The 26,476-nt window shown below is 51.4% G+C and overlaps 1 protein-coding gene across 1 annotated transcript in view; it reads left to right on the top strand.

Annotated features, from left to right (window-relative positions):
- The window catches only part of Ttll6 (tubulin tyrosine ligase like 6), a 28,643-nt gene extending 2,468 nt beyond the window's left edge, over window positions 1–26,175 (top strand). Inside the window, 11 exon segments of the mRNA XM_060388401.1 lie at window positions 2,467–2,623; window positions 3,219–3,362; window positions 4,253–4,338; window positions 8,946–9,171; window positions 10,857–11,032; window positions 12,399–12,587; window positions 13,797–13,986; window positions 15,227–15,502; window positions 18,149–18,464; window positions 19,706–19,972; window positions 25,569–26,175. Of these exon segments, the coding sequence (XP_060244384.1) occupies window positions 2,467–2,623; window positions 3,219–3,362; window positions 4,253–4,338; window positions 8,946–9,171; window positions 10,857–11,032; window positions 12,399–12,587; window positions 13,797–13,986; window positions 15,227–15,502; window positions 18,149–18,464; window positions 19,706–19,962 (2,017 nt within the window). The 3' untranslated portion in view covers window positions 19,963–19,972; window positions 25,569–26,175.
- The last annotated feature ends 301 nt before the right edge of the window (window positions 26,176–26,476 follow it).

Here is a 26,476-nt window from a genome sequence, read left to right as displayed (position 1 = left end):
CCGGGTGCCTTGGAGGTTGGACCCACAGTTAGGATGAACGTTTGTTCTAACAGTGAAAGCGGTTGGATTTGAACTTGTGCCAACCACCTGCCTGTGCAGTTTCTGAATGTCTAAGGAGAGAAGTGGGGTTGTGGTTAGCATCCAGAGCAAGAACAGAGGAGGCTGCCGTACCAACCCTTCCTCTCAAAAGTAGGCATTCCTCTCAAAAGTACCCCAAGGGGCAGGGGTGGGGATAAGGGGGTGAAGTGACATGCCTGTGACCTGGGGTACAGTGAGGGCTTGTGGAAGGGTGGTGACAGTGAAGCGTCGCCGTCAGAACTGCCTTCAAGGGCTGGAGAGATGGCTCAGAGGTTAAGAGCACTGGCTGTCCTTCCAAAGGTCCTGAGTTCAAATCCCAGCAACCACATGGTGGCCGACAACCATAGTGAGATCTGGTGCCCTCTTCTGGCGTTCAGGTGTACATGCAGGCAGAACACTAGAACACTGTATAAATAATAAATAAATCTTAAAAAAAAAAAAAGAATTGTATCCAAATGGACTGGAGAGATGACCCAGGTTTGGTCCCTAGCCACCCACACAGCGCACATACATACATCTAGGTGAAACTCACACACTTTGAAAAATCTAAAAAAAGCTTTTAAAAGAATTATACTCACAGCCAGGTGTGATGGCACACACCTTTAATCCCAGCACTCAGGGAGACAGAGGCAGGCTGATCTCTGTGAGCTCAAGGCCAGCCTGGTCTACAAAGCCAGTCCAGGACAGCCAAGGCTACACAGAGAAACCATGTCTCAAAGAAAACAAAACAAAACAAAAAAACAAAAAAAATTGTACTCACACCGCAAAGAATCCCATTCTCTCCTCTCTACCCAGTCTTCCCCAAAGGCTCTGGGCCTTGAAGACTATTCATAATGTAACTGGAATAATCTGGTGGCGGAGGTGAGACAGGGTTTCTCTGTGTAGCTTTGGCTGTCCTGGACTCACTTCGTAGACCAAGCTGGCCTCGAGCTCACAGAGATCCTCTTGCACTCTGCCTCCTGAGTGCTGACATCACAGGCGTGTGCCACCATGCCTGGCTGCCTGGATCAATCTTCAGGGCTAGCATCAACTTCAAAGAAATCCTGTTTCAGTGGGGCAGTGGTGGCGCATACCTTTGATCTCAGCACTCAGGAGGCAGAGGCAGGAGGATCTCTGTGAGTTCGAGGCCAGCCTCTACAAAGAGAGATCCAGGACAGCCAGGGAGGTTATACAGAGAAATCCTGTCTTGAGTTAAAAAAAAAAAAAAAAGTATTTAAGAGGGGGCTGGAGAGATGGCTCAGTGGTTAAGAGCCCTGACTGCTCTTCCAGAGGTCCTGAGTTCAAATCCCAGCACCCACATGGCGGCTTATCTGATACACTTATACAGACATAAGTACAGGCAAAACACCAAATGCACATAAAATAAAAACAAATAGACTTAAAAAACAAACAAACAATGCATGTTTGCTGTTCAGATAAACGGGAGCCTCCAGATTTCACAGCCAGGCCGTGGTGGAGTGTTATACCTCACTGACTTTCTCAGTGCACAGAAGGTTCCTCCGAGTTAACGCACAAAACAGGATGTAAAGCAAGGCTGAGACACACATAACCCGTTCATTTGGCTACTTTATTCTCCCCTTTGAACTTTTGAGAGAAGACCTATGTATGGAAGGCTAACCCAAACTCGCAGCCCACCTGCTTCAGCCTTTTCCGTGCTAGCAGTATAGGCACAGACCACTGATTTAATTTTAATTTGGTTTCCTGCTTTCTTCTAAGTACGCTTTGTATTTTTTTTTTTTTTTTGAGACGTGGCAATGTGTAGCCCAGGCTAGCCTTGAACTTGCTATGTAAACAGGGGTGCTCTTGAACTGCTGATGTCTTGCCTCTACCTCCTGAGTGCTGGGAGTACAGACCTGTGCTACCACACCCAGCTTATATGGCTGTGGAGACTGAACGCAGAACTTCATGCATGCTAGGCCAGCTCTCCATGAACTGACCTCCACCCCTGCCCCTCCCCCTCTTTCCGCAGAGTGCATTCAAGGGTGTGCTTTGCCTTCCTGTACCCCTCCTAGTGGAGGCCTCCTAGCGAGCGAGACACTGAAGTCCAGACATGAGTAAGAGGAGGAGGTCCAGGTCTCACTATTGTCAAGGCTGAAGACAGAAGCAAAACTCCTATGTGTAAACCCAAGTCAAACTATCTCTCTCTCTGTCTGTCTGTCTATCTATCTATCTATCTATCTATCGCCTCAGAGCTGGCTTTAACTCCAGTCCCAGGGGCTCTGACTCTCTTCTGGCCTCCTCTGGAACCAGGCACAGACAGGGTGCACAGCCCTACATGCAGGCAAAACACCCACACGCATAAAATAAATTAAAATAAATGAGGAGTTAGTGTTCCTTGTCATTGCTCCCAAGCTAAAGATGTGTCTTGTCTCCTCCCCGCTGTGACAGCTGGGGAGATTTGCAGCATTACAGCAGGACAAGAAAAAATAAGACTTACATTTGTAAGCCGGACTCAGGCTGCCAAGGGAGAGGCATATTCATTACCAGGACGGTGAGAGATATCAAGCCAGGGGAGGATATGATCTGTCAGCTTTATATCTCAAAGGTACTTCCTCATTTAGACTTTATATCTATTGCCTACAGTGGCCTCAGGCTCTGTGGGACAGATTGTGAAACGAAGTCATGGAAGACGGGGGTGGAGATGAAACTGAGCCTGTCTTACGCCTTGGATTTGATGAGATCCAAACCTTTCTGAGTCACAGTGCCCCTGGCCCTTGCCATCTCCACCACTGATCTGGCCTCAGGAGGCCGACCCCTCCCTCCCATAGACGAAAGCGTGGTTTGCGAGAGGCCCCATCTCATTTAGAAGGGGGGTCCCCTAGGAGAGTTCATAGTCGCTAGCTTTTCTCCCCCCGACTGGGGTGGGGGGAGTCTCGGACCACAGTGATAAAGCCCACTGCAGGGAGGACTCCTTAGAGGGGGAAGCTTGCAGCATTTGATAGCTCAGGAATTCAAGGCACCGTGCAGTTCCCCAAGGTCACCTTTCAGGTCCTCATCTCATTCCCAATCTCTCCCGTTCCCCATCCTGGGCAAGCCTGCTCTTTCCACCAATACCGGAGCTGCCCCCCACCCCCAAGAATGAGGTGGGAGATTAACGCCTTCAGCCCGGCCCTTCTGACGCTTCTCTCCTTCCCACCCAGCCCTTCATCATCGACGGGTTCAAGTTTGACCTGCGGGTTTATGTGCTGGTGACCTCCTGTGACCCTCTCAGGGTTTTTGTGTACAAGGAAGGACTGGCTCGCTTTGCCACCACCTTTTACTCCTATCCCTGCACAGGCAACCTGGTGAGCTGAGGGCACATGCCACCTTCCCTTTCCCCTCAGCATGCCAACATCCTCAGATACTGTGGAACTGGCTAGCATCGGATGAATATTTACTGTGTTCCAAATCCCCCGGCTTTCTCATTTAGTCCTCCCAGCAGTCCTCCAAGATAGGGGTTAGTATTCCCGTCTTAAGGATGACATTAAAACCTACAGGGTGGGGCTGGAGAGCTGGCTCAGAGGTTAAGAGCACTGGCTGTTCTTCCAAAGGTCCTGAGTTCAATTCCCAGCAACCACATGGTGGCCCACAACCATCTGTAATGAGGTGTGGTGCCCTCTTCTTGCCTGTAGGCACAAGTGCAGGCGTGTAGGGGACTTGCCTGGGGTCACTCAGCCAGGAAGTGGTGTATCTGGGGCTTGTGGCCAGGCCTCACTGACTCCACCACCAGAACAACAGTGCAGAGGCGCTCAAGGAAAGAAAGCCATGGTTATGCTGCTCTAGAAGCCCTGGTTCCCATCTGCATCCCCCAGCCACAGAAAGAGTTAGAGTCTATTCGTCTTCCTTTTTTTTTTTTTTTTTTGACAAAGGGTTTCTCTGTGTGACAAGCTGTGGCTGTCCTGGACTCACTTTGTAGGCCAGGTTGGCCTCGAACCCACAGAGATCTGCCTGGCTCTGCCTCCCGAGCGCAGGAGCCACCGAGGCCCGGCGTGGTGTTGGGAGTCTCTGTTATTCCAGCCTGTGGGATGTCGTTTTTACTTCCTGTTCTCGCCTTTACATATGCCTTTAAATTCCCCCCTTCCCCCATCCCCTTAAGCCCCAGGGACTGTGGGAGTGGGGCGAGGGGCAGTGCATGGAGAGGACACGGGAGGCCCACGCCCCAGCCTGACCCGCAGTCTTCGGCCTTCTTCCCCAGGATGAGATCTGCATGCACCTGACTAATTATTCCATCAATAAGCACAGCTCCAACTTCATTCAAGATAACTCTGCTGGCAGCAAGAGGTAAGAGGGCCGCCCCGCTCGCTGGCCCCTCCAGGGGTCCACCCTGACCCGCGAGGTCCTTGCCAGTAGTTCCATCTTGGGTCACGTGACCTCTGCTTTGCCTCTCGGCCCAGAACGGTCTCTTCACGTCAGCCCTCTCGGACTGTTAATCATTAAAAGGAGGCCATGCTGTAAACCCTGGGAGGCTGGGAGGAGGGAGATAAACACGAACCCGTTTCCCCAGCAGAGCACATACACATACCAAAACATACCTTGCTACAGTTGCCCTCCTGACATTTCCAGATCCACAGACTTTATTGACTGCTAGGCTGCCAAGGGAGAGGAACTTGCCAGCTGTGGTTCCTTGGTCTGCAGTTGCCTGGGGTGTTGCTCCCTTAGATTCCCGACCGATGTGTCACGGTGCCCCGGAGTCTCCTGACCCACGGCCGGCCAGCCTTCAGATTGGAGAAGAGAAGAGAGTCCTAAGGCTCCCCCCCCCCCCCGCATAAGCCCCCCCATAAGCAGCTTTTCTGTTCACGTTATCGCGTCGCCAGCTTGCATTTGAAAGAAAGGTAGACCAGGAGATAGGCACGTGGCTGGGTAGAGATGGGGAGAGCAGAGGGGGTCTCTGTGCGCCCTGGCACACACAACAGGTGCCCAAGCATCTGTTACAGGGTTCTCACCCTCGCACTGTGGCCAAGGCACAGCACCCAGGACCTTGGGTGGAGAGAGAGGTGTTAGTTTCACAGATGAGGAAACTTGAGTCTCAGAAAGGGGTTGAGTCGCTCCCGGTCACACAGCTCTGAGTGATAGAGTTGGGGAGAACATTTCTGTCGGCTGTGCCAGCCTCACAGGGATTCATGGGTCAGGGAGGCACGGAGCATTTCAGTATGTGGGCTACCGCTAGTCAAGCCCTGTTGGAAGGAGGGGATCCAGATGGCTGGGAAGATGTTCCGTCTTTGTGTGGCTGTGTGCATTTGTGTGCTGTGTACCTGTGTGTGTGCGTGAGTGTGTTTTCGTGACCTTAAACTTGCTTGTAGTGGAAGAAATTTTCTCATTTTTTAAGATTTATTTTTTGGGGCTGGAGAGGTGGCACAGAGGTTAAGAGCACTGGCTGCTCTTCCACAGGTCCTGAGTTCAATTCCCAGCACCCACGTGGTGGCGCACATCCATCTGTAATGAGATCTGGGAACTGAACTCAGGACCTCTTGAATTGAAGACCGTGCTGCTGGATTCAACTTCTCTTTAAACTCTTAACCTCTGAGCCGTCTCTCCAGCCCTATGGTTTTTCTTCTAATTTTTTCTTTCTCTGTGTAGCCTTGGCTGTCCTAGACTGGCTTTTTAGACCAGGCTGGTCTCAAACTCACAGAGATCTGCCTGCCTCTGCCTCCCTGAGTGCTGGGATCATAGGTGGAAACAAGTCTTGATTTGTAGCTAAGGCTGGCCTAGAACTCAGTTTGTAGCCCAGGGTAGCCTCAAATTCCCAGCCCTCCTGCCTCAAGCGCTGTGATTACAGGCATGCGTTGCTATGCCTGACGTCAGTCACCCCCTGTTTTTGGAGGACGCCAGTCCCATGTTGTCTGACACTCTTGCCACTTCTCATCCAGACTGCGGATGCCACGGAGCACCTTGCTCTGGTGTGCACATGTCGCCGCTTCCTTGACGACGTTTGTCCACCGAGTAAGCCTCAATAAGTTATTCTGTCTCTGAGCCTCCTTTTCTGGGTTTTAAGATGCAGCCAATGAGATAACCTGCCCTGCCCTGGCCTCCCCTCTTCTCGGCGTCCCAGCGAGACTCCAAAGGATCCACCCTGCAGCCCAGCAGTCTGCTCCCACTAGCCTGCTTTCTTTCCTTTAAGATTTATGAATTAAGTACACAGCATTCTGCCTGCACGTGTGCCTGCAGGCAAGAAGAGGGCACCAGATCTCATTGCAGATGGCTGTGAGCGACCATGTGGTGGCCGGGGATTGAACTCGAACTCGGGATCTTACCCTCTGAGCCTACTCTCCAGCCCCCCATTAGCTTTTTTTAGACGAAGGGCTTTTGCTTGCCTTCTGTTATGAGAAGTGATGTCACGCCCAGGTGTTGTGGTGTGGTTGACACACAATGATACAGGGTCCTAGCACTTAGGAGCCTTCTAGACTGAGGCAGAAGGAGTGTACATTTCAGGCTAGCCTGGGCTATATGGTGAGACCCTGGAGCCAGAGACTGGGACAGAGACAGAGACAGAGATGGGAGAGGAGAAAGAGAGGGAGAAAAAAAGGAGAGAGAGAGAGAGAGGAGAATATGAATTTAAAAACACTGAAACCATAACAGGCCCCAGGCCCTCTGATGGACAGGATGTTGTGGGGGCCAGCCAGACTGAAATAGAATGTGGACACTTCTGGCAATAGCTCTGCCCTCTGGCAGTACTGAATTCATCCAAGGCCTCACACACAATAAACAAGTGTAGCACAGAGCCTATACAACCCTGAGATAACAGCCATCTTCTCTCCTTCCCCTGCCCTGACCTCTCTGCTCTTCTCCTCTCTCCCTTGGAGCAGTCATCTGCCCGCAGGGTCCTCTGCCCTGGCCTCTCTTGGCTCAGCCTCTCTCCCCTAGAGACCCATCTTTCCTCAGTTCAGCGAGTGTGCCAGCCAGCGAGAGCCTGATTTTATAATAGAGCCACACCCACAGGCCTTTCAGCCACGCACAGATTAATCCACTTAAGAGGGCAAGACACTGCCAAAGGTCGGGTGTGCCAAGTTTTTAACACTTGAGCTTGGAGGGACGGATCCAACCCGTAATGTGTCCCGGCCTTCACTGTGCTGCTCATACTGCCCCTCCCCCTCCCTCATCCTCGCCCACCCCCACCCAGGCTTCCTCCCATCTGCTGAGACACGAGACGATTTTTTTTTATGCTCTCTTGCCTCCTCAAAGTTGGCAGCTGAGGCCAAGCCCGCTCCCAGCCTTGCCCCGACCTTCCCGCTGGGGCTCAGGGTCCATAGGAGCAGGACTCAGGTCGAAGAGAAAAAGACAGAGAAAGCGTGAGCCTGGAGGGCGTCTGGGCAAACACCAGGCATCTTCCCTCATCTTGAGGGTGCCTGGCACACACCTGGTGTGCAAGGGAACCGAGTCACCACTGAGCGTTTGGAGACTGCCAGGCAGAGCATATGCACCGTGATGGCCCTGAGTCATCGAGAAAAGGTTATGTTGTGTTCAGTAACACGTGCTTTAAGAGATCAGGGAAGTGGTACCGTAGTCTATTCCAGGAAATTGTATTTCCCAATTGGGCAAATTAAATGGTCCCCTTCCCCCACCCGCCAGAAAGGCTTGGCTTCCAACAGCCTGGAAAATCCACCTTTGCACAGCGTTGTAGCTTGACAAAGGCAGGTAAGGGAAATGGCCTTTATGTTAACAGGCCTTTGCTCATCTGCCTTTGTACAGACACCTCTGTTTCACACTCCTTGCATGGTCCTCAGGCTTCCCGTGACAGAGGCGGCAGTTGCAGACACTCGCTTGCTGGGCAGTCCTTGGCTGGCAGGCCTGCTCCTTCCTTTTTGACCCTTTCACTAGAGCCCAGTGAAATGGTTTTTGTTTTGTTTTGTTTTGTTTTAATAATTTTTAAGCCAGGCGGTGGTGGCACAGGCCTTTAATCCCAGCATTCTGGAGGCAGAGGCATTTAGATCTCTGAGTTGGAGGCCAGCCTGGTCTATAGAGGGAGTTCCAGGACAGCCAGGGCTATACAGAGAAACCCTGTCTTGAAAAACAACAACAACATAAAAATTACAATTATTATTTTTTTCCCGGAGGATGCATACTATAGCGCACACGTGGAGGTCAGAGGGCAACCTGCAGACGTCAGTTCTTCCTTCTGCCACGGGGACGCCGGAGCCCAAACTCTGATCACCAGGCTCAGCGGCTGGCGCTCTCTGACAGGGTGACCGGGCTACCCAAGGCAGAGGTTTCCTGGCACGTGGGACTTTATGTTTAAACCGGGGGCTGTACGCTTTGCTTGGGACCGCTGGTAACTTTAGGTATGGAAATGTCTCGGGGGCTGCCGTCCTCTGTGGAGCAGCCACAGAGCAGGACCTTGTTTTTGGTGTTGCCAGAGTCTCCTCAGATGACTGAAGTGTGACTGAGGTCTCAGTGTTCTTCAAAGCCTCCCCACGTTCCTAACTGAGAAACCGTTGCTGCCGAAGCTGAAGCAAACCAGTAACGTGACGAGTGTGTGTGTGTGTGTGTGTGTGTGTGTGTGTGTCTGTCCGTCCGTGTGTACGCATGTTCAACTTGGAGTTCTCCATCCAATACCCAGCCAGCTCTTTCTTCAGCCTACCGGTGTTTTTTGTTTGTTTGTTTGTTTGTTTTTGGGTTGTTTTTTTTTTTTTTGTGTGTGTGTGTGTGTGTGTTGTTTGTTTTAGCAAGTTCCCAGGCTGCGGATCTGGGCCTACCCGGAGGTCCTGGAGGCCTGAGGAGTCTAGGCCTGCGACTCCTACAGGACCCCTCCCATTTTGGTCCAGCTTTGGTGCGTCACTCCGTCCTCCCGCTGCATCTGTAGCCTTATTGTCTCCAGAAGTTCCTGGCTTTCACCACGCCCGCCGAGGTGCAGGCTGATCGCTTCCCCTCCCTCACAGCTGTCTCCTTTTCAGGAAACTCTCCACCTTCAACTCGTACATGATAAACCACGGCTACGACGTGGAGCAGATCTGGAGAGCCATAGAGGACGTCATCATCAAGACCCTCATCTCGGCTCACCCAGTCATCAAGCACAACTACCACACCTGCTTCCCCAGCCACACGCTCAACAGCGCCTGCTTTGAAATCCTGGGCTTTGACATCTTGTTGGACCAGAAACTCAAACCCTGGCTGCTGGAGGTAGGGGAAGCTGGGGGTGTGAACCGTCCCCATCCCTGGGGTCGGCCAGCTTCAGGGTGACTCCGCCTTCCTGGCTCACCTGGATTGCTTCCAATCCGCTTCTCCGGTCACTCCCTTCCGTGGCGCCTGCTGCCCACGCTTAGCTGAGAACTGGCCACCAGAGGGGGGTAGATGGCTGGGAATTAGGGGATTCCTCGAGCCTTCTTGAGGTCCAACCAGATTTACAGCCGCTGCCAGGCGCAGAGCTGTCGTGAAGCCGGGTCTGCTTCCTGGGTTTCCCCCGCAAGGATTGCCTGTTCCTTCTCAAAGCTTGTGACTGGTTTCAAATGGGAGCAGCTTTACCTGGCCCTCAGGGACCCGAGCCACCCAGTTCCAAACACAGGTGTAAGGGACTCTGTTGTCACAGAGTGGGGAAGCCCAACCCCAAACTGTAGGGAGGAAGAGGAAGAGGTTTCTGAGAGGCATCGCTTCCTGATTAAATTGGTCCTCCATAGCCTTCTTAAGCCTCTACTCAACGTGCACCCGCAATCCTTGTTGCTGGTTTTCTAAAGCTGTAGCTGGATTTCTGGGGCTCTGCCCTCCCCTGTTCTCAGGTTTGTGCAGGGGTCACTGTCCGGAGCTTCTGCCCCAGGGACAGAATGAGGAGGCAGCAGCAGGATGCCAGGAGCTGCTAGGAATCTAGAAATCTCACATAGTGCCTCGAAGCAATGTGGACTTTTCTGTGGGCGGCCCCTAGTCTTCTAACCCTTTTTATGCCTTGCCTTTAGCCCTGATTGGCTTCTAGAAAAAAATCACTCTGCTTCTGTATTTTCCTTTATTCCCTCCCCCTATCTTTTTCCTCATTCTGTAGCCCTGTCTGGCCTGGAGCTCTCTCTCTTGCACTCACAGAGATCCCCCTGCTTCTGCCTCCCGAGTGCTGGGATTAAAGCATGTGCCACTCTCTCTGGTGGTGTTTTCTCGTTGTCCCCTCCTCCTCCATTTCCCTCTTCTTCCCTTCCCCATTTCTTCCTCTCCCGTATTCCTCCCATCCTTCCTTCTTTCTTGCCTCCTGTTTTTATTCGCTTGCTTGTGTGAAATAGGGTGCCACTTTAAAGACCAAGCTATCCTGGAACTTACTGTACTGCCTAGGTTAGCCTCAGACTTGTGACAGTCCTCTTGCCTCAGCCCCCTGAGCGAGGTTTACAGGCATGAGCCGATTCTGCCTGGCAGAACCTGCCGCTTGAACCAGATCCTCCTATGCTGGTGTGTAGAGAGCACAGAACATGTGAAAGAAGACACACCCATGCCCATGAGACAGAGGACCAATAGAGAGAGGGCTTGAAATAAGAGCCAGTAACAAAGATGGTGCAGCCTTTGATCCCAGTACTCAGGAAGCCGAGGCAGGCGCATCTCTGTGCGTTCTAGGCCAGCCTGGTTTACATAGCTCCAGGCCAGCTAAGGCTACACAGAGAGACCCTGTCTCAAAAACAGACCAACCAACCAACTCCGACCTGGTTACCCTAGAAGGGAATTCTACTTCCTGCTCTCTCTGCTCTCTTCACAGTGGCTCCAGTCAAGGCCTCTCTCCCACTCACGTGGCCAGGGCTGTGAGGCGAGCCTGGGCAGTAAGCGGAGGCGGTACCTTGGCCTCGCCTCTGCTTTCGCCCCTGCTCAGCCCCGCCCCCAACCATGCTGCATCTTCACAGGTCAACCATTCTCCCAGCTTCTCCACTGACTCCAAGCTAGATAAAGAGGTGAAAGACAGCCTGCTCTACGACGCACTGGTTCTCATCAACCTGGGGAGCTGTGACAAAAAGAAAGTCTTACAGGAAGAGAGACAGCGGGGACGGTTCCTGCAGCAGTGTCCTTCCCGGGAGATCAGGTACAGCAGCGCCTCTGGTCCTCGGCAGCCCATTCGCTTATGGGCCCCGCCCTCAGCAAGACTGGCTGTCCTGGGCCCAGTTGTGACTGAAGTCTCCCAGTTCTGTGGCCTTTTTGTCACTTCCTTGAGGCTTGGGGATCTTTTCCGTGAAGTGGAACTATGTATATAGAAGATACTAGGAGGACTGAAAGAGATCATTCCCGTGAAGCCTTACCTAGTATCCGGCACCATAATTTGCTGGAGGTTGTTAGGGTTCTTGACTGTGGGGCCAGTGAAACGGCTTAGTGGGTAAAGGCACTTGCAAAAGTGGGGTGGTGGTGCACGCCCTTAATCCCAGTGCTTGGGAGGCAGAGGTAGGCGGATCTCTGAGTTCGAGGCCATCTTGGTCTACAGAATGAGTTCTAGGATAGCTAAGGCTACACAGAGAAACCCTGTCTCGAAAAACCAAAAAGAAGGAAAGAAAGGGAGAAAGAAAGAAAGGAAGGAAGGAAGGAAGGAAGGAAGGAAGGAAGGAAGGAAGAGAGAAGGAAAGAAAGAGAAAGTTCTGTCAAGCCTGCTGTGTGCTGCCCTGACCTGGCACTTTCCCTTCTGCCTTTGCACTTGTTGCTTCTCAGATTCTACCTAGGGCAATACGCACACATGCTCAGTGGCACCAGGTTTATTCCTCAAGGGCATCGGGCACTTCCTCATGCCAATGCCTGCTCTGTGTGGCAGGTGGAAAGGAGGTAGAGTGTGGCCTAGGAGCCAAGGCCAGCACAATTCCTGACAGGAGGCTGACATGGATAAGCCCGGCTAGCTGGTGACCGAGCCCTAAGTGCCTGCTACCTGGGACCCCAGCAGGTCTTGTACTGTGCTGCTGACCATAACGCCCCCAGGAGGAAGACGTCCCCTGTGGTAGTTGGGCTGGATGGCTCAGTGGCTCCTGGTGTCCCCACTGTACAGGAAGCCTACCATATCTGATCTCTTCCTTCTGGTAGGTGGGGTAAGGAGGAGTGACGTCATCAAGGCTCATAAAGTCTCATTAAGTCCTGAAATGTAGCAAAATAGGAGCTGCTGTTCTCTAGAGAAGGGGTAATGAGGACAGTGAATGGGACAGGCGACAGTCTGCCCCGTCAGAGTAAGCCAAGGGGGAAATGGGTTTTACTCATAAAGGGCGAGAATTTGGTTAAACTGTCAGACCCTTGTAACCGGCTCCTTCCTGCACCGTGACGCTGACTGTCCCGGAAGTGCTTTCAGAAACATTCTTGCTTTTATTTAACAAACACGGATCGACCACCATTCTGTGCAAGGCCCCAGATGACACCCGGCTGGGACGTGTCCCTCCCCAGAAAACGCAACTGCAGCCCTGGATTCTCTTTCCCAACAGGATGGAGGAAGTGAAGGGTTTCCAGGCCGCAAGGTTGCAGAAAACGGAGGAATACGAGAAGAAAAACTGTGGCGGGTTCCGACTCATCTACCCTGGTCTGAACTTGGAGAAATACGAGAAGTTTTTCCAGGACAACAGCTCCCTCTTCCAGAAAACCATCGCATCCAGAGCCCGGGAGTTGTATGCCCGGTAGGAGGGCTTCCTCTTCCTCTTGGGGTGAGGCGGGCGGGCTGTCCTGGCAACGGTGGTCCAGGGTGGCAGGGGAGAACTCTCTGTGTCTCGGTTCCCAGCCTTGCAGCAGATAGAACAAGTGACTCACCATCCAGGGAGTCATTAAGCAGATGAGCAGATTAAGCAGACACTCATTCTTGAGGCAGGCCCCCCCCCGCCCCCCACCGCCTCAGAGGTACCTTACGTAGCCAGCTTAGCCAGCGCTTGAAGAGAGCCGTCCTGTCAGGTCCGGTCCCCTCCACGCACAGCGGAGGTCGTATAGCAAGATGACCCCGAAGGACTAGAAAAAACCCTGTTCTTCTGACTCCCGAGATCAAGTGATTTCATCTGGCGTAGCACCTTTAGTCCAGGTCCCAGGATTCACAGGCCAGAGAGCCCAGCATGTGACGTGGCCCAACATGAGAGCCTTAGCCCCTTAGCCTCTTTCCAGGGAAGGGGGAAGATCAGCGGCGTGAGAAGGAGCCCTCTTTCCTGTGCACTGGGGATGGCTGGAAGGACGACTTTCTTACCTGCTCTGTTTCTTGGCCTTCAACCCCTCATGTGCAGGCATTCTATTCCTCTGTTCCATCTTTTTTGTTTGTGTTTGTTTTTGTTTTTTGAAAACAGGATTTCTCTATGTAGACAGGATTTCCTGTCTGTGAAAACAGACAGGATTTCTCTGTGTAGCCTTGGCTGTCTTGGACTCACTTTGTAAACCAGGCTGGCCTTGAACTCACAGTGATCCACCTGCCTCCCTTAAGACTTATTTATGTATATGAGTGCTGTTTTCACAAACACCAGACTTGGGAATCAGATTCCATTAGAGATGGTTGTGAGCCGCCATATCGCTGCTGGGAATTGAACTTGTGACCTCTAGAAGAGCTCTTAACTGCTGAGCCATCTCTCTAGCTCCCCCTCCCCTTTTTATTGCTTATTTGTGCATTCGGAAGCGCCTGCATGTCTGTCTGTGCATGCGGTGCCTGCAGAATCCAGAAGAATGAACTGAAGTTACAGACAGTTGTGGGTACTGGGAATCGAACCTGGGTCCTATGGAAGAGCAGCCGGTGCTCTTAACTACTAAGCCATCTCTCCAGCCCCTCTCCATTCCATCTTATCCGTCTCCCGGTCCCAAGAAGGATACCTACTCCCTACCCCAAGACACTTATCCGGCGGTTCTTCAATCGACAGGCAGCTGATCCAGGAGCTGAGGCAGAAACAGGAGAAAAAATCCTTCCTAAAGACGGAGAAGAAAGCAGAGATGCAGGGTGAGAGTGTGGGCGAGCAGGCAAGAGACAAGGTCGTGAGGTTCCGGCAACGGCAACAGCAACAGCAACAGCAACAGCAGGAGCGCAAGGCGGCCACCTGTCCCATCAAACAAGTAAACTCAGAGGCGGGGAGAGTGTGTACAGCCAGCACCCTGCCCCAGCTGGGGCCGATCCGTGGGAGGGTGCCTCGGAGACCCCTGCTCCGGGCACAGACACACTGACGGCCTGCCCCAAGGGGCCTAGAAGGCTCAGGGAGCCTGGCATCTGTTAGAGGGTGCTCACTGCTCTGTCCTTCTTGTCCCTGGGAGTGAGAGCAGCGCGGCTGTGCCTGAGTCGACTTGGGGTGTGCATTTCACAACTCTATACTTTCTGGCCTCACCTCCAACCTGGGTGGGAATGCCCCCGAGGCAGGCTCCTGAGGAGGGCTGCTGGGAGAACGTTACACGGGGATGGCTAAGAAGGGCTGGGCGCCTCCTGCGCGCCCTCTGCACAGGGTGGCCCGGCCCTCCAGTTGGACCCCGTTTTCTTGGGATCTAAATCTTCGGTTTCTACCTCTGGTGCCTCCTGTTCTCTTCTACCTCATCGACCCAGATGACTCTTCAGTCCATCTTAATCCTTCTCCGCTTTTGCTTGTTTTGTTTTTCTGGTTGACCCCAAACTTGCTATGTAGCCCAAGATAATGTAGCAGTTTTTGATCCTCCTGGCTCCACCTCCTGAGTGCTGGGGTTACGGGCATGAGGCCCAGGGCCTGGTTAATACAACGCTAGAAATCGAACCAGGGCCGTGTGCACACCAGGCTACCCGGTGAACGATTTTGCCAGCCTCTCCCTAACATTTTACCTGTCTTTTCAAATGGCTCGCCCTCACTGTGGAGCCCTGCCGGCTATCCTGGAACTCACTGTGTAGACCGTGAGTTGCCTGGCGACTCTCCCCTTTCTGCCACGGGATGGCTGGGATTGCAGGCATGGGCCACCAGGAGGCCCAGTTACCTCCTTTAGTCTTGAAGACTCACCTGGAAGCTCAGGACTAGGGCTGGGGTTGGGGACTTATTTTCAACCCCGTTGGGGGGTCACAGCCTCACTGGGAGTCCCGTGAGAGTGAGCGCCCCTCCATCAAGGATACACTGTACTGCTTGTCACCCGAGCTGCAAGTGGCTGATGCCTCCCTCTCCCAACCCAGCCCTGAGCTAAGGGTTCCAGAACCCAGGCTAAGCGCTCGCTCCACCTTAGAATGTCTTTGGTGCCTCCTGTCTCCTCTCTCCTCACCTCTTTTGCACCTTCCCCGGGGGGTGCGGACGAATCCGGGGCGGATGGGAGTCTCCATGGACTGTATGTTTGGTTTCCTCCCTCCCAGTCCTACCATCCACTGGCTTTAGTCTCCTGCACATCGGACATGTTCTTGAATATCAATGGCACAGGGAAAAACGAAACTGTCCGTAGCCTGTCCCAGAAAGGCTCCAAGGAGGCCAGCCCCGCTCCCTGCAAGCCCTTGTCCACGAGGCCCTACAATTCCGTCCCTGACCTGAGGAGTTCAAACCTCAACTGCTTTGGGATGGAGGCCCGGAAGTCCAATCCCCAAGTCAAGGAAGTCAAATCGGACTCTGTGGTGAACGTAGTCAACGGAGTCCCAGTAAGTAGAGGGAGCTCTGGGAGGGAGTGGTTAAGAGTCTGGCTCTCGGGTCCTCTTTTCCGTCCCTAACTTGTGGCTCTTTGACACCCCCCCCCCCTGCTGCTGCCTGGCTGAGTCTGAGTTTCCTCCAGCGGACCAGTACCTGCGGGAGAGCAGGCTTGGAGGAGGGCTATCCTCCTCACCTCTTCTGCTCCCAGGCAGGCTGCTGTTCACGCTCACAGTTTCCTCCAGTTCAGCGTCTCAAATCTAGATGCTTAAAACAGCCTAAACCATGCGCGCTCTCACGGTTCTAGAAACCAGTGTGGGTGGGCGGGGCCGGGTTTCTTCGGAAGCCCCCGGAGAGAAGAGCCTTCTCTGCATCATCATGTTCTTGCGGCTGCTGGCAAGCATTCACCAGCGACAACACTGACTGTCTGTGTTGTCACATGGCCTTTTCCCTACATCCCCCCGCCCCCCCCCCATGTAGAGTCCCATGCTTTGTTTTACTTTGTTCTGAGGCAGAGTCGCCACAAATTCTAGAGATTTCCCCTGCCTCTGCCACCACCACACCTAATGATAAACGTATTTTGATGAGATGGGTGACGTGAACCTGTGGTCCCAGCTATCTGGAAGGCTGCTGAGAGCAGAAGGGTCGCTTCAGCTGCAGAACTGAGGGCTAGCCTGGTCCATCTTAACTGTGTATTTTATTGTGTGTGCGTGTGCCTGAGTGTAGGTGTGTGAACCCCTTGAATGCAATGCCAGCAGCTCAGAAGAGGGCATTAGACTCCTCTGGACCTGGAGTTAGAGGCAGTTGTGAGCCAGCCGATATGTGGGTGCTGGGAACCGAACCTGGATCTTCTGCGAAAGCAGAAGGTGCTCTTAATTGCTGAGTCCCCCAGTCAATCCCATCTTTAAGAGTATAAATGATGAACGTCTGCAAACACAGAACCAGATAGAAAACCTTTATGTTTGAAAGACTTCTTTAGTTATTATTTATACAGCACCCCGTCTGCATGTGTGTGTGTGCACCAGCAGAGGGCGCCAGACCTCACTGGTTCCTGAGCCACCCATGTGGCTGCTGGGAATTGAACCCAGGACCTTTGGAAGAACAGACAGGGCTCTTAACCGCTGAGCCACTTCTCCGGCCTTCCCCCTCCCCCCCCCCATATAAAATCTTAATGTAGTCTCCCTCCATGTCCAGATTCTACATCTGCAGGCTCAATGATCTACAGATCAAAAAATGTTTTTAAAAACTACATCTTTAATTTTAATTTATGTGCATTAATGTGAAGGTGTCAGATTCCTTGAACTTGAGGTTATAGACAGTTGTGAGCTGCCATGTGGGTGCTGGGAATTGAACCCAGGTCATTTGGAAGGACAGACGGTGCTCTTAGCCACTGAACCATCTCTCCAGCCCCCTTGTCTATGATTTTTTTTTTTTTTTTTGAGACAGGGTTTCTTTGTGTAGCCTTGACTGCTCTGGACTTGCTTTGTAGACCAGGCTGGCCTCGAACACACAGAGATCCGCCTGCCTCTGCCTCCCCGAGTGCTGGGATTACAGGCACATGCCACCGTGCCAGGCTCCACCACTGGCTTGGAACTCACCAATTAGGCTAGGCTGGCTGGCCCATATGCTCCAGACATCTTCTGTTTCGTGTCTTTCCTGCTGGGATTACAAGTACAAGCTTTTAAAACAAACAAACAAAACCTTGAGTTTTGACAACCAAATTCAGGTCTTCATGTTTGGGAGACTCTGCCAGCTGAGCTGCTTCTCCCCAGCCTCAGTCTTTATTTGCCGCAGTGCTGAGGACGGAGCCTAGAACCTTGAACATGCTAGGCAAGTCCTCTACTGAGCTCGGTATCTATCCCAAACCCTTGTTTTTGAGAGCCTTTAATCCCAACACTCTGGAGGCAGAGGCAGGCAGAGATGGAGGACAGCCTGGTCTTCAGAGTTAGTATCAGCACAGCCAGGGCTACACAGAGAAACTCTGTCAAAATGCACACACATACACACACACACACACCTGTATAAGGTTTTTATTTGTTTAATTTGTTTGTTTGTAGTTGTTTTGAGACAGGTTTTCACTGTGGGTCCCTGGCTGCCCTGGCTGCCCTCTCTCTGTAGACCAGGCTGGCCTCAAACTCACAGAGATCCTCCTGCCTCTACCTCCCGGGTACTGGGATTAAAGGCACGTGCCACCACTGCCGTGTGTATAAGATTTTTAAAAATTAATCTTAATGAAAAAGAGTGGGCTCTGGGCCAGGTGTGCTGGCACATGCCTTTGATCCCCGCACTTGGGAGGCAGAGACAGGTGGCTGTCTGAGTTCAAGCTTATTTACACAGTGAGTTCCAGGATAGCCAGAGCTACATGAAAGGACCCTGTCTCAAAAAAGCCAAAGAAATGAATAAGCACATGAATCTATCTGACACTAGGATGACCCAAACATTGTTCCATCAGCATTGTGGAACACTGTATATGTCAGGTGCTGACAGAGGCTTGAAGAGTTGGTTGGATCTCAGGAACTGGAGCAGCCAGTGCTCCTAACCCCTGGGCCGCCCCTCCAGCCCCTGAGGGCAGCTCCTAATTCACCACTGGGGCTGTTTCAGGAGCAAGGAGGGATCCCCCTGCCTCCCGAAATCTCATTCCAGGCTGTTTTCTCTTTCAGCCCTTAACACCCGCAGAAACTTACCGGCTCTCAACCTCTCTGGAATCTCTGGCAAGCATGAGCATAACCAGCAGCGCCGACTGCAGCAGCCCGGAGTGTGTCCATATGCTCTCCTTTAGGTGCAAGCAGCAAAAGGCCTCCCACAGGCTGATGCAGGAGAAAAAACCCAGGCCTCCCATCTGTTCCAAACCTAGGCACTTGGGCCCAAACTGGACCTTGCTAAAGAATGATATGAAGAGGCAGTACCTGCTGTCAGACATACTACAGAATGTTCAGATGAAGAAGAAACGCTCCTTGTTCCCTGCTCCCAAGTCACGTGAGTGCTGATGCTGGCAGGGGAACGCCACGTGGTGGTCACGTACCTCAAAGCTAGCCACCGTGGGTCCCATCTCCTCTCGGGAAAGCCAGGTGACAAACTTTAGCTTCAGGCCTTTGGGAGACATTCAACATCCAGACTTCAGCGTTAGGTCCAGGTCTGGTGGCACACACCTGAAATCTCAGCCATCAGGAGACCGGTGAAACCTCTGTGAGTTTGAGGCCAGCCTGGTCTACAAAGCAAGTTCCAGGGCAGCCAGAGCTACATAGTGAGACTCTGTTTCAAACAAACAAACAAACAAACAGACAGACAGACAGACAATAAGGGAAGGAAGGAGGCAGAGGCAGGCAGATCTCTGTGAGTTTGAGATCAGCCTGGTCTACAAAAGCGAGTTCAGGACAGCCAGGGCTACACAGAGAAGCCCTGTCTCAAATCAAAAGGGAAACACAAAACAAAACAAAACAAACAAACAAACAAACAAAACCCACAGAACTCGTGAGATGGAAAAAAGGTCAGTTACCATATCATATAACCGTGGTGACCTGCATTTGGTCACTGGCACCCATGTAAAAGCGAGTGGGGAGAACTGACTGCACAGAATTGTTTTTTGACCTCCGCATGTGTCCAGTGTTACACTGACCCTAATACACACTAATAATGCAATAGTTTACATTACAAAACCAGAGGTTGGAGAGATGGCTCAGTAATTAAGAACACCAGCTGGTTTTGACCCAGGTTGAATTCCCTCCATGGGCATCAAGCACACACGTCATTTACAGGCAGACATATAGGCAAAACACCCATAAAAAATAAAGTAAAAATCACCCCTCCCCCCTAAAAAAAAATACCTAAAACTAACAATGACAAGAAGACCCCAGCTATATAGCATGAGAAAGAGAGGAGCCAGTTGGAACAGGCCCCCAGGTTTCGGGACTTGCAGGTCAAGGGAAGTATTAGGTCCTTCTCTCTGTCCGGTGATGGAGATATGGCCTGTGTTCCCAGATGGCCTCCACCCCCACTGAGCAAGAGTCACAGAGTGCTGATGGTCAACATTCCCACCTCTCGTTCCTGTGAGCCCCATCATTTGTGCCAATCTTGGGCCATAAAAACTGTGTGGCAGAAAGGAGCAATTAGCCAGTTTGGGGTCCTGGGAACCTGGTAGGAAGGAGGTGGCCTCCCCTAGGAATTTGCGCTGGCTGATGATGATCACAACTGATGATGCGGATGACCTGCCTTTCCAGAAAACCTGTCCTTGTCCAGGGAGTGGTGCTCCCGCATCCGAAGCTCTAACAAGAAGAAAGGGATGGATACAACCTCCGTTGTCTTCCTGCATGGTTCTCACAACCATGCTCAATCTCTGAGTGACCTTCTGGTAGTCGCCACTCAGGCCCGTCTGGATCCTCGGCCTACCAGAAGCCACTCAGGTACTACAAGGCATCCGGACACACAGGACCTGAAGCACACAACCGCTGTCTGTCTCTGGTCAGAAAGGATGTGAAAGGAGTCAGGTGGGTGCCTTCCCTTATTCCACGGACAGGTCGGTTCTTTGTCAGCTCCTCTCTTGACTTCTCTGGGGTGTTGAGTATGTAGGGGGGTGGACGGGTGGATAAAGATGACAGTTAAGTCAGCAGCCGAGACTCTCCTCAAAAGGGACATGATGGCTGGTGCATGCTTGTAATCCCAGCACTTGAGAGGCAGGGGCAGGTGGATCTCCGAGTTCTAGGCCAGCCTGGTCTACAAAGCAAGTCCAGGACAGCCAAGGCTACACAGAAAAACCCTGCCTCGAAAAACTTAAAAAAAAAAAGTGACCCTTGCCCGGCCTGTTTCTATAGTGCTGACCTCCCTTTACCACGAGGTACACTTTGCCTTGCCCTGCCCACGGCTGAAGTTGGGACAGCCACAAATCCCGATCCCAGAGCCGGAAAGAACCTTGTCAACAAGTTGACACTTTCAAGCTGCACGGCCTACATCACTACCATCAGAGGTCGGCCCTGCAATGAGAAGGGACAGGATGACAGGACAGAGGACCTGTGTGGGAGGGCCAGGGGGCCTCCAGATCGCTCCTTCAGCGTCTCGGTGACTCTGACGGTAGGTCTCGTACAAAAAGCCACGAGCAGAGACTGGCGCTGCAGGAAGCTGTCCTTTGACCTCCACGAGTGTGCTGTGGCATAAACATGCACATGCAAAAATAAGAGTGCACTTATTTGTTTGTTTCTTGGTTGGTTGGTTGGTTGGTTTTCTCGAGACAGGGTTTCTCTGTGTAGCCCTGGCTGTCCTAAACTTGCTCTGTAGACCAGGCTGGCCTCGAACTCACAGAGAGCCACCTGCCTCTGCCTCCCCGAGTGCTGGGATTACAGACGCGCGCCACTGTGCCCGGCAAGAGTTCATTTTTATTATTTAAAATGTTAGCCTTTATTTTTATTTTATTTGTAGTAGTGTTTTACTTGCATGTCTGTCTCGTCTGCACCTGTGCGTGTGCAGTGCCCTGGCAGGCCAGAAGAGGGCGTCAGATCCCCTGGAACTGAGGTTACAGATGGCTATGAGCTACCATGTCGGGTGCTTGCAATTGAACCCTGGTCCTCTGGAAGAGCAGCCGGTTCTCTTAACTGGTGAACCATCTCTTCAGCCCTTTTATTCATTTTAATTTCGTGGATATGAGCATGTGTGTACATGTGCCCACAAAGGCCGCAGACATTGCACCCCCCAGAGCTGAAGCTATGGGTGGTTGTGGGCTACCCCACGCCCCCTTGTGGGTGCTGGAAGTCAGACTTCAGTCCTCTGGGAGAGCAGTGAGTTCTCTTCTCCACTAGACATCTCTCTAGCCCAAGAAAACGTTTATTTAGTAAGACTGTCAGTACGAATTGACAATAGAGGTTGGAGATGTAGCTCTGATGTAGAACACTTGCCTAGAATGCACAAGGACTTAAATTCTGTCCCTAGTACCACAGATAAGAATAGTAACAAAACCAGTAATAAAAATCAGAAGCCGGAAGCTGGGCACAGTGGCGCACGCCTGTGATCCCAGCACTCGGGGAGGCAGAGGCAGGCGGATCTCTGTGAGTTCGAGGCCATCCTGGTCCACGAAGTGAGTCCAGAACAGCCAAGGCTACACAGAGAAACCCTGTCTCAAAAAACAACAAACCAAAAAAGTCAGAAGCTGGCCTAAAGAGATGGCTCAGAGGTTAAGAGCACTGTCTGCTCTTCCAGAGGTCCTGGGTTCAATCCCCAGCACCCATATGGTGGGTCACAACCCATCTCTAATGAGATCTGGTGCCTGCTTCTGGCATGTAGGCACACATGCAGGCAGAATACTGTAGAAATAATAAATAAATCTTTAAAAAAAATTAGAAGCCACACACACACAGACACACACACACACACACACACACAGACACACACACACACACACGATAACCAGGTGTGGTAAACACAATATCTCAAGTTTGAGCCCAGTCCAGGATACAGAGTGGGGCTTTGTCTCAGAAATAAATAAATAGAAGTGTGAAGAGAGGGCTGGGTAAAGCGCTTTCTGCACTGACTCTAGACTAAAACTCTGAGCCTTAACAGAAAGGAGTCAACACAGCCCTGTCCTTTCTGTCTTCCCCAACCACATTAGTAATTCCCTAAGAGCAGAAACTGCCTCCCAGTTTGACCAGGGTCGTTCTTTCGTCGTTCTTTTTCTCTTACTCATCTCTTCTTTCTGTCTGTCTAAAGGTTTTGTTTTTTTTTTTTTTTTTTTGCTTTGACTCTTTTCTTTTTTAAGAATTATGTATTTTAGCCATATGTGGCGGTTGCCCTCCTTGACTCCCAGCACTTGGAAGGCAGGGGCAGGTGAGTCTCTGTGAATTCCAGGACCAGGCCAGCCTGGGCTACACAGTGAGTCCCAGGACAGCTAGGGCTTGGCAGAGATTTATGCACTTTTTAAAAAAAATGTGTACAAGTGTTTTGCCTGCCCTTTACGTATGCGCACCATGTGGATGTCTGTGCTCACAGAGGCCAGGAGAGGGCACTGGATGCCCTCAGATGCCTTCAGACACAGATGGTGGTGAGCTGCCATGTGGGTGCTGAGTCTTTAACAAAGGGCAAGAGACGTAAGTCTCATGACTTCTGAGCCATTAGGTTTATTCTTAATTACGTATATGTGTGTGCATCAGTGTGGGGTTGGTGCACATGAGGGCTGTCCTCTCAGAGCCAGAAGAGGGCATCTGATGCCCTGGAGTTACAAGTGGTTGTGGGCTGCACCACGTGGATGCTGGGAAGCAAACACAAGACCTCTGTGAGAGCAGGGCATGGTCTTAGCTGCTGAACCATCTCTCCCCTCCCTCCCTCCTTTCTTCTCCCCTTCCCTTTTTCTCCTCTTTCCTCCTTCTCCACATCCTCCTCCTCCCCTCAGTCTAGCCCAGTGCTTGTGAGCCTCCTGCCTCAGCCTTTCACTTTCTTGGATTATAGTATAAGCCATCACTTCTGCCTTTGAGTCAAGTAGTTCTGATGGCCAAGTCCCAAGATCTGTGGCACCCATTTTTCTTTTTCTTTTTCTTTCTTTCTTTCTTTTTTTTTTTTTTTTTCCAGACAGAGTTTCTCTGTGTAGCCTTGGCTGTCCTGGACCAGGCTCTCCTTGAACGCACTGAGACCGCCTGTCTCTGCCTCTCCAGTGCTGGCATTATAGGCGTGAGCCACGGTGCCCAGCTCACCAACACATTTTTCAAACCTCTTTCTCATTATTCTTCTTGAGCCAGAACTGAGGGTGTAACCAATGACTCTCCAGCGAAGGCATTTCTGCAGCAGAGGCTGAGGGGGAGCTCTGAGAATATTATAAGTGGTGACTAGTTGGCAGATCTGGCCCTCTGCTTTCAGGACAAATAATGACTTGTAAAAACTTGCAGTTAGCAGACCACAACATCTGACAAATTAGAAAACAAGCTCACAGAAGATGAGTTACATTCATCAAAATGCCTAACTTTCATATATTGGTTAAAAAAATGAGGACCAGGCATGGTGGTGCACGCCTTTGATCCCCGCACTCGGGAGGCAGAGGCAGAGGCAGAGGCAGGCAGGATCTCTGTGAGTTTGAGGCCAGCCTGGCCTACAAAGCAAGTCCAGGACAGTCAGGACTCTGTTACGCAGGGAAGCCCTGTCTCAAACAAACAAATAAAAAATGAGAGGACTGATCAAGACAAGGGCTTTTGTATGATAAATGCCAGCTGAGTGAAGGGAGGGGTAACCCGGGGTCCATGCGGGGGACAAGGCCTTGTCCATTAAATAAAATAACTATACTTTCCACATAGCAACTTCATATACCATTGCTCCTGGAATCCCCATGGCAATACTCTCAGGTTGGCAAGGCAGCTGTTACTTGACCCACAATTCGTAGGTAAAGAAAATCAAGGTTTGCCAGGCAGTGGTGGCACACACCTGTAATCCCAGCATTTGAGAGCCAGAGACAAGCAGATTTCTGAGTTCAAGGCCAGCCTGGTCTACCAAGTGAGTTCCAGAACAATCAAGGCTACACAGAGAAACCCTGACTCAGAAAACAAAAACAAAACAAAGAAAAAAAAAGAGAGAGAGAAGAAAGAAGGAAAGAAAGAAAAAGAAAACGAAGGTTTGCCCAGTCTTACTCAAGTGATAGACTCAAGACAGACAGCACTTTTCCCCCTTTAGCACTCTGCTTTGAACTTAGAGCCCAGCATGGCCTACGAAAGCAATGGGGCCAGGAGTCTCCCCCATTTGTCTGCAGAAGTGGCCACAGTCTCATAGTCCTTGCTCTGAACGCACAAGTACAGTGAAGGGCCAGGTCACCGAGGCCAGGGTATGATCTGTGCAGTGGTTATGCCCCAAGGGTCATAGAATCCATTTAATAAGGTTGCAAGGATGATAAAAGCTTGACCAGGTGGTGGCCTGGAGTATGGATGGTAACCATGGCGACCACAGTTATGTGCTGTTGCCCTTGCACAGGTCAGACAAAGACACACGCTTGCTGTTGTAAAAGCTTTGCACAGCTTTATTAGTCCTCTCTTGGTGTTCTTTTTTAAAGAATAATTAATTTTTATTTTATGTGCATTAGGGTAAAGATGTCAGATCCGTTTCAGGCAGTTGTGAGCTGCCCTGTAGGTGCTGGGAATTGAACCTGGGTCCTTTGGAAGAGCAGACGGCACTCTTAACCACTGAGCCATCTCTCCAGCCCCTCCCTGGTTTTCCTTTTTCAAATGGGGAAACCAAGGCAGAGAGGTTAAGTAACTACTGTCCAAAGGCATGCTGCCACAGACTCCTCTTTAAAAAAAAAAAGTTCCTATGGTTGTGGTGTCTTTAATCCTAGCACCTGGGAGGCAGAGGCAGGTGGACCTCTGAGTTCAAGACCAGCCTGGTCTACAGAGCCAGTTCCAGGACAGCCAGGGCTACACAGAGAAACCCTGTCTTGGAAAACAAACAAATAAGCCAAGCAAAAGACCAACAAGCCAAAATACTTACATACCTACCTACCTACATACACAAAACCCAGCCGAAACAAACCAAAATTAAAAAGCCCACAAATAAATAAATAAATAAATGCCATTGAGTTTGTTTTATGTTGGCGAACTCCTGAACTCCTGAGCACTGGCCTGTCCTGGATATACCCAGGGACCCTGCATAGGAGAAAACAGATTTTTTTTTTTTCTTTGCTAGCAGGCATTAATTGCAGATAGCTTCTTGGTTAGGGGCAGGGCCCCCACCTGCCGCTCTTTAGGTACACAGCTTTTTAACCACTGCAGCCAGCCCGCTTACCCGCCTTTAATGATCCATATCACATGTCTGGGATGTAAAATGATGGATGTTATAAAGGTGGGATGAATTTCTGGGGACCGTGGTTGTTGGTTGTTGACTCCTGATCCGCCGGTAGAGAAGACGAGAAGATGGCGGGCAGGCGGCCTTAGGGCTGAGATGCTTGTAGCTCAGTGGCAGAGCACTCACCCTGCTTAGCCCACAGCATCCCAAGGAGGGTGGGGGAGGAGGGGAGGAGAAGCTAACTGGCTTTACCATCCCAGGGGTCTATGTAAAAGTTAATATATATATATATATATATATATATATATATATATATATATATTTTTTTTTTTTTTTCCTTTCTAGAATCAGACTGGATCTTTGCCACTTTTGCCTTCCTACCTCGGACTCCAGGAAAAGATTTGTCTCCTCCTGCAGTGTCTACAGAGGCTACATAAATGGACCCGAAGTTTCATTTCCTCACCTACAAATATGTTTCATTGGCACCTCTGAGGACAGTGGCCTTCTGTCCCAGTTAGTTCGCAGTGCTGGGTGTGGGACCAGGACTTGTAGGGATTGAGTGGCGCTTCCCTGCCTTGGCGCACCCCTGGGTCCCTCACACAAGGGCCACCGTCATCCAGAGCACTCCCCCGAGGCTAAGCACCTTGAGGGAGGAGTGAGGGGAAGACTCATGATCTCCAGGAGTCCAGAGCCCTCATTCCACCTGCAGGCCTGGGCTAGACCCCGTCCTCTTCTCTAAAGAAAAAGAAGGCAGAGTCAGGACTAATTGTGGTGGAATTCTCTAATGAAAAGCGTCAGGAGAGTTGCAGAGGCACCAGCCAAAGAGAGATCTTTTCCACCCCAGCCAGCCCGAAGACCTGCCACCTCAGCACCTGGACTGCCCTTTGCTGCTACTTCCCCTTCAGTCTTGCTGATAAAGACTGACCTGCAGAAATTATATGTCATGTGTACATTAATAAAATAAATTGCCATGCTCAATACTAACCAGGAGCCTCGTCCAGAGTGGAAGGTGGGACGGTCATTCCCCCTGCGTAACCCTCACCCACCCGCGTAAAACGTGACAGGATCTTTTGAAGACTTCCTTGTGACGGCTGGTCCACGGGATGCCCTGCCCTTTTTGTCAGGATCCAAGCGCCTGGAATGACCTTGTCTGGGGCATAGTGATCCCTCCCCTCCTGCCAGCTGGACTCCAGGGCTGTATAACGCCCCATCCTGCCTACCCTGTGCTTTTGAGAGGAACGTGATGTCAGACC

This window comes from Meriones unguiculatus, chromosome 7, assembly GCF_030254825.1.
Source record: "Meriones unguiculatus strain TT.TT164.6M chromosome 7, Bangor_MerUng_6.1, whole genome shotgun sequence".
In the NCBI taxonomy this organism is placed as follows: domain Eukaryota; kingdom Metazoa; phylum Chordata; class Mammalia; order Rodentia; family Muridae; genus Meriones; species Meriones unguiculatus.
This window is presented reverse-complemented; position numbering and strand designations above follow the sequence as displayed.